Raw genomic sequence first — 14,000 nt, forward strand, 5'->3', positions numbered from 1 at the left:
CGGGATTTTTCCCCTGTGCGGGAAGCCTGCTTCTAGCTGCAGCCCTGGCAGAGCTCTGCAGGAGCATGTCTGCCGAGCTCTGAACCATATCCCTCCTCCCTTTTCTTTGAGTGTTACATATATAAAATGCTGCTACTCAAGCAGGTTATTTTCAGAAACATTTTGAAGTCTTTTCTCCATTGAATGATCACGTACCTCTCCTGTTAAAGTGAATGGGTGCTCATCTTCAGCAAATTAAACCAGAACTAGTAAGATGCACAGACTTTGCCAATCTATTTGATTTGTTTATATGGGCATACTCATTCATCCATAGCAATTTTTAATGATGTAGATTTGGGCTCAATAGCTTTATGAATTTTACTGTAATGTACTGTGTCCTAAAAAAAAACCGGAGCTCAAGGCTTTTTTTTTCCAAATTGATACAAAATTTAAATATTTGATATTACAGCTTCACCACATTAATAAAGGTAGCAATTTACAACTGGCCGCTGCCATTTCACTGCCTTTTAAATTGGCATTACTTTTAATGCAAGGAAGACTCCCAGATGGTACTTGATTTCAGAGGTAGAGCCACCGGATAAAGGACAGTTACTTTTGAAAGGGTGAATTGTAGCGCTTCCGAAGTACGACTGCAGCGCTGAAACTGGGCACCTGATGGCAGTGTTGGCATTTGCACGCTCCTGCGGCTGCTGCCTTCAGGCGGTCTTTGGCCTCCACAGGGAAGCGGGATGGGGAGAAGGAAAGAGAAGAGCTGTTTAGGTGAACATCGGTGCATACGTTCCAAAAAAAGCACTGCTGCTGATTTCTTCTCTGTTAATTAGCTAAAGTTATGTATTAACTTACTGTTATGTATTTCTTCTGGCTATGCCCTCCAGCCTATGGATCACAGCTCCAGTCGGATGTCTTTCTACGTTGAAGGGACAAATGACGTGCCAGGTGTTTGTGCAAGCCTAAGGCCATCCAATAAAAAGGTAGCCTCACTAAATGTGAGGGAGCACATTAACAGGTCCTGGAGTCTTCTGAGGCAGTGCTGGTCATTAGCACTTCTAAATGAGGAGGGAGGAGAGAGAGAACAAAATAACAACCAGTTTTATCTAACAGGGAGTTTGTGGTGGAATACTGAATCAGTGGGTAAATATTATGCAAAGCTTTTCTGCTTCTGCTCCATAGTCTTTAGATTCTTTTTCCATGACAGATTTAAACAAGTAGCAGCCTGCCTGGATACTCCCTTTGCTCTGTTTCTCAGACTGTTAGAGCCTCTGTCTTTTTCCACTGCTGTTTACCCTTGGTTACGTGCCTTTACATGTTACAGTAAACCACATTCAAAAATGTTTGCCATCTCTTTCTTCTGTAAAGAATGTTTTTCTTTTCTCCTTTTTGTAGCTTTTAGAACCAAGAAATTCCTTCGTGTCTTGAGTATGTATTCCCAAATAAGTTTTTAATAACATAGAAGATACCATATCACATAGATAATTTTTCCTGAGCTCTGTCTTCTGTTTGGCATTGATCAGCAGCAGTGGCTTTGGACGAAGAAACAGGGGAAAAACCCTGCAATGGGCAGTCAGAATCTGAGTTACAATTAGGAAACTCTCCTTTCTTACTCCTGTTTAGCTGTTTGATTTCTGCCAAAAAGCAGAAGTTTATACCAAATCTGAATATTGTATGGATTAGTATGTCCTATTCCACGTAAATGTGCTTTGAAATCTCATTAGGTTCATTACTTGTGTCAGGAGAAGAAAATAGACATTGCAGTAAATTTTCAGTCCAGATTTGAGTTTCCTAAAAGTTTTGATCATTGGGATTGGATGTCTTATGGTCAGATCTTGCTGCAAAGAGTATTGTCTCCAACTACAAATCTCTGCGCAAGCTTGGCTGCGCTTATAGCTGTGTCCTTCTCTCCCACCACAGAGGTAATCTTACTTCTACCTCCTCTCAAAACACAAGGTTGTGCTAAATGGAAATGCTTAGCAGGGAACATGACCACTCCCTGTAACGCACACAACCAGTGGCCTAAGGGTAGATGAAAGGCCTGGTTTAGTTATCCAGGGTTCTTGATTCACAGAAAATGGGTCCCAAAGTCTGTTTGCCACCAGTATTCCTCATATGTCATTTTGGTCTGATCTGCCTTCTGATCCTATAGGGATGTCCACACATCCCCATCCATCTGCTGACTCTCCAGTATGGGGGAATTTCCCACAGAGAAGAGTGGGGATGTTGAAAGTAGAAAATGAGTTGATTGAAAAGCCTTTTCCCAACACTCTGTGTTTATTATCTAGCATTTCCACGAGGAGCTGGCACTGCAGATGGTGGTCAGCACCGGTATGGTGAGAGAATCTGTCTTCAAGTATGCCTGGTTCTTCTTTGAGCTCCTGGTAAGGTTTGACAGTGGTACTTTATAGTAAGTTAATGGTGAAATGTAGCAGGTACTCCAGGCACAGATTGAGTCAGGTGATTCAGTTATTCAGCCCCGGTGTAAAAAGGAGAGGTCCCAAATAATGAAAGAACTAAAGAATTCTCCATATTCATCCCCGTTCCCCACTGACGGCCTGTGGTGGCAAAGTCCTGCATAAAAGATGTGCACAGTGGTCCACAGCTTGCAGAAGGCTGAAAGACAAACATCAAACTGAGTCCTTCCTTTTCTATGAATACCTATTCCTGTCTGTTCCACTTTGTTAACAACATGGGAGCAGTAAGAAGGCTCCCGAAACTCACAATTTCACAGAGCCCTGAGGTGATGGATGTCAGTGGGAAAAGCATACTGATTTCCACTGGCAGCATATAAGCAACCCAACAGCAGGTCAAGAAATAAGAATTAATTCCAGAAATGTCACTCCCTGCCTGTCATCATGAAGGGCAAAATTGCAAACGGCAGCATTTCAGAGCTGCAGATGCAAGGGACTAGAGAGAGTGATTCTGATTTCAGTAGCCAACTGCGTGAACATGTACAGGAATCAGTATCTGTCTGTGTTTGAGTCTTAGGCTCTCTGTTGTCACACCAGTACATGTACGATTTATCACACCAGCTTTGAGAAGATATGAGTGACTACATTCAGGGAAAAACAAATAGGGAATCTTACTCCCATGGACTAACTTAAAGCGGTAGTTTTATCTCCAGCCTGGGCATTTTCTCAATATTTTTTTTTTCTATTTGCAGATAAAGAGTATGGCTCAGTATGTTCACAACATAGAAAAGCAAGACAACCCACGAAGGAGCCGGTTCTCCGATCGCTTCAAAGATGATATTACCACTATAGTTAGTGTGGTTACTTCAGAGATTGCTGCACTTCTAGTCAAACCACAGAAGGTAAATGCGTGAAATAAGCACTGTAGATTCTTGCTACTCTGTGTTACACAGAATCCCATTTCATCTTCAGCAGTGTCACTAGAATTACGCCAAAACTGAGGCAGCATTCTCACATGGACCTTAAGCAAGGGCTGTGGCTGTGCAAGGGGCAGCCTTGTGCTCCCCTGGCAAACAGTTTGTTTTTATTCAGCCCCACTCCCCAGCCTGCTTGTCAGTGTGGCTGCAGGGTACAGGGAAGGAATTCCCTTTCTCATCAACAGGAAAGGTTGGACACCCATTTGCAGTGGCAGTGATGCTTTATGACAGGTTAGCAAGGGCATCAGACTGAAGCCCAAGCAGAGGTTTTGCTTTTATCCCCCTTTCCTGCTACCCTCATTTTTACTGCATAGTGTTTTATTCCACATTTGACTTCTCTGATGGCAGCGGGCTATGCAATATGAAGGTAGTATTCCTCTTGAGGGTTGCAAAATCCAGCCATGAGTGATCTAAGCCCAGGTCTCTTTAAAGAGGCACTGGCCACATGAAAATTAAAGCCAAGAAATAAGCCCTAAATCCCATGAAATTATTTATCTTTATATACTTTAACAAGTTGCACTGATACAACCAATTATAAAGTTGGAAGGATCTCAAAATGTAATTTATGTTTTAACTTCAATGCTGTCAGCTTACATCACTGTTGTCACTCCACACTGGCCAACAGACAGAGTTAAGGCCATGGATAGCCATTGGGTGAGTTAGTTTGTTCAGTTTTTGTAGCCAACTTGTTTCCATGCCCCATGCTGCCAAATATTCTGTGCTAGCCCAGTGGTGTGCTCTGCCACAGGGCACACCAGGCTGGAGAGCTCACCTGCCAGGTCCATTTTCAACCGGCTCAGTTTCCTGATCCACTTGTCCATGTGTGCCCTCCTGTGCTGCTGAGGAGCAGCAGCTGGGAAAGGGCCAAGACCAGACAACTGAAGGCAAAGAATGGCAGAAGTGATTGTCACTGTCCACCAAAAAGTTATTCCTAAAGCTTTTGTCTTTGCTCGATCCTTTGATGTGCTTGGATAGCCACTTGCAGAGAAATAATTTCCACAGAAATGTTTACTTAAGGTGTCAGTGACTTTTTTAAAAAAATATGTTTTGTATTAAAAATTTGTTACAGTTCTGTTAAAACATTTTTAATGTAGGCTTTGCCAAGAGATTAGTATTTTATGAATTCCTCATGAGAAATACACAGGTTTTTATTAACAGGGCTGTTAATTCAATTTGATTTTGATAGAGTGTATAGAACCTGATTATGTGTGAAAATCCCACTGCAGTGTTTGCAGAATTAGGGCCATTGGTTAGTTGTACAGAGCTGTAGGTACTGTGTGTCTGATTTTTAAATCCAAGCGGTAATAATCTATGTTTCAATACATGATTAATCATGTTAGATTGTCCTAGGATTCCACAGTGATATGTCTGGAATATTTAAGCCAACCCAGTAAGGTAGTGGAAAACTGAGTTTTTCTTCACAACAGAAAAACGTTTTGCTATGTAAATTCCAGACTGTTTGAAATATTTCTATATATTCCTGAAGAGCAGCAAAAAGATTGAAAAAATAAAAAATAAATTATAACCACCCTGAGGTGCTACACACCTATTCTTACTCATCAGAGACGTGAGTAGAGGCAATATTTTTCTCAGTCGTCTTCTCTGTCAGTCTTGAGTGAACCCACCTGAGGGCTCTAAGCATTAATTGTGTGCAGATCCCTTAGGCACCTCCACAAATTCCTCTTGGTTAACTACATATGCTACTGAAATTATGCGATTTAAATTGGTATGTTTGAAGTAACTGTAACCTTATTCTAGAGAACACGTGAAGTTCTTTGTGATTTTTACTTGAGGGCTGATATTGCTGGTAATCAGGCCAATTCTGAGCATGCCATAGCTTAGCTGCTGAATGGTAAAACCCAGAGATTTATCTTACCAGTATTTTTCTACTATGAATTTTACACTTAAAATTTCTAAACAAAATACTTGGCATTCCATGAGCGGATCCAGCACAGATTTTCATTAATATTTTAGAACAATATTTTATGCTTTAAGTACCTAACAAGCATTCTCTAATGTTGAAGTTTCAATTTCTTTAAAAAAAGGCACATGCAGGATTGCAGCCTGTAGGGAATTCAGAACAGGTCTCAATTTCCATTTCTTTGTTGTGAGCCCAAAGGTTTTCATAGATAAACTTGTTCATTCATCCTGTGATACTCCTCTGTGAAAGCTACAGTAATTCAAATAATTTACAGGAGTGGTTCTGTATAATTTTAACAAGATCATATAAACTGGAGAACTGAAACAATCTTGTCCAGTATGTTCCATGAGATGGTTCTTGGAGCTGTCCCCTACACTATTTTTTAATGATTTTGAGAAGTCTTTCACCTTTATATGAGGTTTATACATAATAACTGCAATTTTTTTCCCTTTTTTTTTAAAGGAAAGCGAGCAAGCAGAAAAAATTAATATCAGCCTGGCATTTTTCTTGTATGATCTTCTTTCTTTAATGGACCGAGGATTTGTGTTTAATCTCATCAAACATTACTGTAATCAGGTAGGCATTGTGCATGATTGGGATTGCGTTTGGCTTATGGCCAATCCAGTGTTCTGTCTGTTTGATTCATTTATCCATCAAGATCCTTTGAGTTGTGTTAAAGGGCCAGGTAAATTTCCTATTTCCTATTGCTTATGCAGAGACTTTACACCTCTTTTGATTTGTGGTCTGCTGAAAAAAACTGAGTGGAGGTTAAGACTCCTTTAGAAATGTCATACCTTGCGCTGCTGCAGAGCATCCACAGAGCCACTTTTCTTCCCTTTTCTTCCCTTACTTTTTTTGCATTCCTTAGCAGCAGGGTCTGTAGACCATACAGAGCAGCTTTTGGTCTCTGACTCTTTCAATGCACTGCTGTGAGGAGAGTATTTAGATTTGCGGGATTCAATCAAAACAATCCATCTCTGTCTTCTTGTTTTGCAAGCCTCCCAAAATTAAAAATAAATTATGATGCAGGATGTTATGAAATTATTTGTTGTATTTGAAGGGGAAAGTTTTCCTTCTGTTTTGTGACCTGATATACCAGCTGTAGTTTTTCTGCCAAAGGAAGGCTCTCTGTCAGTTGATGATAGGTAGGAGAACACAAGGTGGCTACCACCCTGGTTTCCTATAGTGTGTGCAATACTCCACTGAAGTCATTGTTGATGTGGAGGAAAATGACAAGACCATTGATGCTCTGTGTTGCCTAGAAGGACTTTTTAGGAGTATGCCACAGTCTCATCAGAGTTTTATTTGGTTTTAATCTTTGTGTTATGCAAAAAGGACAAATATTGTATGTTTTAATTTTGGGAAGAACAAAAAAACCCAATTCATTGTCTCTTGGGAAGTTGGTGGGTCAGCCAGGAAGTGTGGAGAGAGACACCACCACTGCCAAACAAAGAACAGCTAATGGATGGAAACTAGTTAGGTACAGGGAACCAGTGGGCATTTTAATGTATGCTGGGCTATTTGTCTATTTCTGTTTCAGGAAGCAGGATATTGCAACACATGATAATTTAAACACATGACACCTTTTTGGTTTACTTTTCTAGCTCTCCAACAAGCTGAATTCACTCTCCACTCTGATTTCCATGAGACTGGAGTTCCTGAGGATTCTCTGCAGCCATGAGCATTACCTCAACCTGAACCTCTTCTTCATGACCTCCATGTCAGCTCCAGCATCTCCCTCCCCCTCCTTATCTTCCCAGGTAGACATCCATTAGATGATATTGCATGAATGTCATATGAAGCACACATGTAGAGAAAGACTTATGTTGCTCTGTAGTCAGATAGTTAGGTTAGAATTAGCCACTGTTGGATCAGGAGAACAACTTTCCTCTTGATATAAAAGGGGTAGAAGAACATAGACTAAGGGGGTACTGCAGCAAAACTGTGTGTAAACAATTAAAACTTAGCGTGACAGAGGTATGTGGCCCTCTAGAAACATGCAAACAGAAAATTACTGCTAAGGTAGACATACAAGGTCTAAAAGGAACAGTTTTGCCAGTCTTGTGCTCTTGTCCTTTACATTCAACTTAGATCATAGAATCATAGAATCAAAGAATGGTTTGGGTTGGAAGGGACCTTAAAGATCATCTAGTTCCAACCCCCCTGCCATCAGCAGGGACACCTTCCACTAGACCAGGTTGGTCAAAGCCTCATCCAGACTGGCCTTCAACACTTCCAGGGAGGAGGCATCCACAACTTCCTTGGGCAACCTGTTCCAGTGTCTGACCATCCTCACAGTGAAGAACTTCTTCCTAATATCTAATCTAAACCTACCCTCTTTCAGTTTAAACCCATTTCCCCTTGTGTTGTCATTAACTGCCCTTATGAAAAGTCCTTCCCCAGCTTTCTTGTGGGGCCCCTTCAGGAACTGGAAGGCAGCTATAAGATCTCCCCAGAGCCTTCTCCGGGGAGATGGTATATTGCTTTTACTGTTGGGCAGATCCTCCAACAAAGGGTGCTAGCCTGCCTGTTTTCCACCTCAATGGTCTTGCAGAGGTCAGGACTGGAAAGAAGCATTTCAGTGTAATGTCCCATAACTCCCACAGCCCTTGGATGAAACAGAATGGAACTGAGCTAAGAATGGTGGGAGTTACAGAAACAGTCTGAGTAATGGAGAAGTTCAAATTCACAGTTTCTTTTTCAAGTGTCATTGCCAAAGAATTGGTTGGATGTTAAGATATGCTACATCTCATACCTTAAGGGTTCTAACAGGTCAATAATAGTAAATAGTATTTTCTTGAATTTTTTCCTAATATTAGAAGCAAAGCATGAAAGTCTTAGAGTCAGGATTTCCCAATAGTTTTGCTTAATGCTAATCCTGGATGCCAAAAAAATAGAAATGGGACTCTTCTGCTTATCAGGGAAAAAAAGAAGTCAGCATAGCTCAACTAGTTCTAGCAAGTCAGAGCTGAGCAGATTCCAGTTTAATATTCTTTCCTTCAAGCAGCATCATGAACTCTTTTTCTCCTTTAGGAGTAACCTGTGAATTGCAACCTGTGCAAACCAATAAGTCTTTTGTGGCTCTTGGATGATTTAATACATTAGCTGACCACCCTTGCAGTAATTTTTATCTGTCTGAAAGAGTGCTGCCCTGCTAGAGGTAGATTTTCAGTAAGAAATGTGGCCTTGTGAATAAATCTTTTGGAATTCTTGGAGAGAAGCCAAATTCACTTAACTGTGCTCTACACTTCAACATTATTCCACACAAACACTGTGCAGCCAGTGCCTGTCTGCTTGAGTTTGAAATGGGAGTGGGCATAAGTATGTGGATCCAAAATATGGGGCTGCTCAGAGACATGAGTTTCATTTGACCCAATATGCTGGAAGACAGCTGCCACAGTATGGTATACTACTACTTCATGTGTTTGTCTTCTGGGACTATTCCCAAGTGACTGACAGAATTATTGGGAGAGAATATTGAAGAATATAAATTAAAAGCAAGATTTTGACTCATAAACCCCAGTACCTGCACTGTAGAATAGAGTCTAAGACTTATGTTCACCTGATCAGGGGACAGAAACATTCCAGGTGACCTGTGGCACAGACCTATGATTGGAGAAGCTAAAAAGTTCACAACACATATATAGCAGCAACTTTCCATTCCTGGGCTGGCTGTATATCAGTCACAGCCATAAGTTACAGCAGCTTGAAGGCTGCTCTAAATTATGACAGCTGCCATCAAGCTCAGCCAAGGATTTCCAGGGTGAAAGGAAACAGTGTCTTTCCTGACCTTACTTCCATGCTGGTCATCACAGATGCTGAAGAAGGCACCGTGCAGAGCTTCTGACACCAAGGTCCCTCTTAATTTAGGGCATCCTCTTGCTGTACAATGCCTCATGGCTGCTCTGCAACAGTAAGAGCAATGTAAAGAGTTGTAAAAATGGAGGAAATTCTGACTTTGTGTCCTGTCCGAACTAATGAATACAGGGTGGGAATTTTACATTTCAGAAAATGTCAAATGAGTTGCCCATAGAGAATGAAAAGAATGAGATTGCATCCTACCAAGCAACTCATTTGAAACTAGGTGCTTTTTATTTCATACTCAGATGTTTTCATCCAAAATGTCTGACCTTCTTTCAAAGTCTGTGCTTTTCCTCCAGTAGAGATTTTTCATTAACTACATGGATTATGACTACAACCTCTATATGAAGCTTTGATTTCAGTGCTCATTCTTTAACACTTCTAATATACTTCTGCAGAACTCTAGCTCCTGCTCAAGTTTCCAGGACCAGAAAATCGCTGGTATGTTTGACCTCTCAGCCGAATACCGTCAGCAGCACTTTCTAACTGGCTTACTTTTCACCGAATTGGCAGCAGCGCTGGATGCAGACAGTGAGGGGTGGGTATCCCAATTTGCAGATTTTAGAATGGGAATGAGTCACACTATTAATCTTGGGAAGGTCATAGTTTGATTCCAGGGCAATCCTGTTTCCCTTCCTGTTTCTTTTCAGTGAGTACTGTAACATAGCAATAACACAGTCATTGTTTTATCTGCAGTATGTTAGTCCCAGTGAATAAAATATACTATTTCTTGTGGTGGTGTTGGCTAAATACACAAATTTAGAACACAACTTAAAATTTCAGTTGCTCTTCTCTCTAGCACACCCCTGCCTTTGTCTGAACTTAAGAGTTTATCTAAACTTTAGCTGGGGTCAGATGCTTTTCTTTAAGCACCTCTCTTCACCATATTGAATTATTATGGGAACTTTGATAGACTTGCATGCTCTCTGATTGTGGTGTAGTGGCTTGGAGGTGTATGATAGCTATCTTTTGCAGGAAACATGAGTCTCTGCTCAGAATGGAATAGATTATCTAGTGAATATTGGTGTATTAATTTGTTTCTTTCACCTCCACTCTGTTTCTTAAATCTTTGACTTATAAATAATTTGTGCATGATCCACTAATGGAACTTGTGGATGGTTTTTGTGTTAACAGGATTGGCAAGGTGCAAAGAAAAGCTGTCAGTGCTATCCTTAGCCTGCTGAGTTCCCATGACCTAGACCCACGTTGCTCCAAAAAAGAGGTGAAGATTAAAATTGCAGCTCTCTACCTCCCTTTGGTTGGTATCATTTTGGATTCACTGACACAACTCCATGATTTTACAAGTAAGACTTTTTTCCCTTTGTGTTTTTCAGCTTCTTAAAGTGACTTATCTAAACAATCTATCAAAAATAAGAGATTGCATTAAGTGCAGAAATTCTCCACAGACTAGTAAGGTTTAAAATTTATTTACGTAGAAGTAAACTGGATTTTAAAGATATGAAAAACTTCTAGAGCAAATGATAGACTAGAGATGTATCTGTAAGTACTCCTGCCTATCTCTTAATGTAAATATTATGATCCGGCAAATAAAGTCTGCAAGATCTGTGAGAAATATTGAGATATAGGTAGGTTTAACAGATAGTAGGGAAGGAAACAAGAGTGATACTGACATCATGTTACACCATAATTAAAGAAATTGGATTGTATTCTTTCTATCTTTTTCTATTGCTCTTTAGTACTATTAACACAATACCAAAATTAATCTTGGACAAATGTAGTCATCACACAGGAAATGTATTTTTATCGTCTGTTATAACTATGAACTTTGCTTTATATTATCAAGCCTTTTAAAATAACATTATCTAAGCTGTTTCCTCACATTTGCTACTGTCTTTGCTTTTAATTTAGCTTCTCTGAACACCTGGATCTTCTTAGACACATCTTCTTCCCCTGTGTTTGTTTGAACAATTTGGCAGCCTTTGGAGATGGCTGCAGTCTGTCTTGCTAATGCTGCACCTCTTTCGCTGCTTGGTACATCAGCCAGACCAACAGTCTCAGAGGTGGAGGTGCCAATTGTTTTGTTAGGTTACAGCCCAATGGAAGACTGTGACATGTGAGTGGCAACAACTGGTTTGCTCATGAAGTTCCAATGGGTTATTTCAAATCTAGTTTCAGATGCCCGTAGTGGAAAGGGACGCACAGGAAACCCAGAAGAAGAAGAGTCTGCAGGTGCAATCAGTCAAAACGTGGCCCTTGCCATTGCAGGGAATCAATTCAACCTCAGGAGCTCTGGAGTATCTCTGGTGTCCCTGGTATGTCCAGTGCTCTGCCAATTCCCTTTCTTGTATCTCTTTTCCTCTTTCTTTGTTTTCTTCTTATATCCTTTCTTCCAACTAATAACAACAGTTATAAGAAACTTCATTCTTGTTTTCTTCAGCCCCCTCATATTCCTCCTGTAAGCTCTTCCTCTTCTAGTCGTTTAGTTACTCCATTACCGTAAGTCCACTTTTTCTCTCTTGTGCCTATTTCCATTTCCATTAGACAAATTTCCAGATCAACAAGTGCTACTATGACTCCCCCACTGCCTCCCAGTCCCAGTCTCACCTGAATCTATGGGTCAAGGACTCGAGATCCTTCCTCTTCTCTATGTCTTTCTTCATTATTGTTTTTATCTTCTATACAATTTGACTGACACAATTGCATGGCAAAAGGGGACCAAGCAGTTATAGTATCTTATTCTATATTATTCTAAGGAAATTCAAATACGAGCATCTAGCAAACAATTCTCTTGTGCTTCTTTCTCTTTCACATGCGTACAGCTGATCCTGTCACTAATTACACACACACATACATTTAAAAAAAAATACAATCAGTAAAACCTGGAAGAAGTTAAACTTACTGAAGTCCAGTCCTGAGATTTGATGTCACTGAAATTTAAACAGCATTACTCTTCTTGAATGACCTCCCTCTTATTTTTCTTCTTTCAACTGACATTTACTTCAACTGCTCCTAGCCCTACAGACAGAGTGCTACATTAGGTCCTGATACTACTCGCAACCTTTTGATCTGTTTCCTCTGGATCATGAAAAATGCTGATCAGAATCTAATACAGAAATGGATTGCAGACCTTCCATCCATGCAGTTGAACAGGATTTTAGACCTCCTCTTCATTTGTGTCTCTTGCTTTGAGTACAAGGTAAGTGAAACATGGCCTGATTTTGTTGTCCTGTTTGTTTTAATTTGTTTTCCTTACCTTCCAGCTGTCCAGGGGAATTTTTTTTTTACAGTCGTTAAATTAGCTCTTGTCTTATCTATGCTACAAATGCACAAATTAATTAAGATAAAATAGCTAACACTAGCCTTCAAGCAAAATTCAGCCAAAACCTTTAAGGAACTCCTATGAAGTTGACCTAAATTGTTTTATTATTTTCCTTTTCCTGGGGATTTGAGGGCTATTTTTGGTGGGCAATATATTGACAGCTTCTGTAAGACTGGATAGGACACTAAGGACACTCTTAACCTTTAAGAGCTGGGACTGGACATCAGAACTCCCATCTCTGACAAGGTCTGCCTGAAATGGATCAGATGACCTTCTCTCTGAACTTTAATTTCTCTCTCTATAGCACTGAGCTACATATTTGTGTTTATTAGCAGTACATATACTACCTCTTTCCTCATCTGCTACATTTAATTATCCTTTATATATTAGTCAATCATATTAATTGCTTTCTGCCTCCTCTACAGCTCTCTCCCGTTGTGTCTGGTTCTGGAGATGTAATTTGCACTCATGTCCAAGATGGAGGCGTTGGCGTTGATTGTTTTCACTTTACTTTCAGGGCAAACAAAGCTCAGATAAAGTTAGCACCCAAGCACTCCAGAAGTCACGAGACGTTAAGGCCCGATTAGAAGAGGCTTTACTGAGAGGTGAAGGAGCCAGAGGAGAAATGATGAAGCGCTGCAGAATACCAGCTGGTACTTCATTCCCCTCTCCTCCCCTGTCTTTGAGAGGATCTCAAGAGGTTGTAGACATAAATGAGTTTGTTGGGTTTTGTGCACACTCCCCATTTTCTTCCTTATATTTTTCTTCCACAGCTTTTTCAAGACCTTTCTTGTTTTTGCTGTGGATAAAAATATTACTAGCTTTTAATTATCCAAGGTGTAGCTAGGACTGAGCTCTTCTCAGGTGAAGAATATGAGACCAACTAAGAAGTTTTAAGACATTCTGAGAAATTGTGTTAATTTCTGATCAAGAACCAAGACACGGTGTCAAAACTATCAGTAAGAACAAATTATTCACAGCAAAAAAGATTGCTTCATTTAATAACTGAAGTAATTTGTGGTTTGGTCTTTGAAGACATTAAGCAAGCTAATGTTCTAAAAATCCTAAAAATTATGGGGTCCTGTCCTTTTACTAGAGCCCTGAGGCTGTGAAGTTTAATGGTTTTAGTTCTGACAGACTGCTACAGACATGTACCTCCTTCTTTCAGTGAGCTATCAGACTTCAGGTGTTCCCTTTTGCTTTAATCTCACTGACATATGTTGCGTTTTTAGGGAATGACAGATCAATGGGGCTAAATGAAAACCTGCGCTGGAGAAAGGAGCAGACTCACTGGCGGCAGGCAAATGAGAGACAAGATAAGTAAGTCATTTAATATATATATTGCTTTTATTAGAACCAAGCTGTTTGGGTTTTTTTATGTTTTGTTCTTTCTCGTAGGATGTTTTATTACAAAATCAGCAGTTTCAGTCTTTTCCCTCTTCTGTCAACGAGAAAGAAATAGAAAATATTTATGTAGCAGAAGTATTGAACTCTTGCTATGACACAACAAAGAGATCACAAACACCTGAATGAGAATTTTAAATATCTACTTACATATT

The 14,000-nt window shown here is 40.1% G+C and overlaps 1 protein-coding gene across 1 annotated transcript in view; it reads left to right on the forward strand.

Moving 5' to 3' along the window:
* DOCK8 (dedicator of cytokinesis 8) overlaps window positions 1-13,761 on the forward strand; it is a gene marked incomplete at both ends in the record, with an annotated part of 42,079 nt that extends 28,318 nt beyond the window's left edge. The window contains 11 exons of the mRNA XM_010164307.1: window positions 876-971; window positions 2,277-2,372; window positions 3,155-3,304; window positions 5,763-5,876; window positions 6,905-7,060; window positions 9,560-9,699; window positions 10,296-10,465; window positions 11,292-11,434; window positions 12,136-12,318; window positions 12,959-13,094; window positions 13,674-13,761. Coding sequence (XP_010162609.1) covers window positions 876-971; window positions 2,277-2,372; window positions 3,155-3,304; window positions 5,763-5,876; window positions 6,905-7,060; window positions 9,560-9,699; window positions 10,296-10,465; window positions 11,292-11,434; window positions 12,136-12,318; window positions 12,959-13,094; window positions 13,674-13,761 — 1,472 coding nt within the window. The remainder of the gene's footprint in view (window positions 1-875; window positions 972-2,276; window positions 2,373-3,154; window positions 3,305-5,762; window positions 5,877-6,904; window positions 7,061-9,559; window positions 9,700-10,295; window positions 10,466-11,291; window positions 11,435-12,135; window positions 12,319-12,958; window positions 13,095-13,673) is intronic.
* Between the last annotated feature and the right edge of the window lie 239 nt (window positions 13,762-14,000).

The sequence above is a fragment of the Antrostomus carolinensis genome, unplaced genomic scaffold (genome assembly GCF_000700745.2).
Source record: "Antrostomus carolinensis isolate BGI_N321 unplaced genomic scaffold, ASM70074v2 scaffold11740, whole genome shotgun sequence".
NCBI lineage: Eukaryota > Metazoa > Chordata > Aves > Caprimulgiformes > Caprimulgidae > Antrostomus > Antrostomus carolinensis.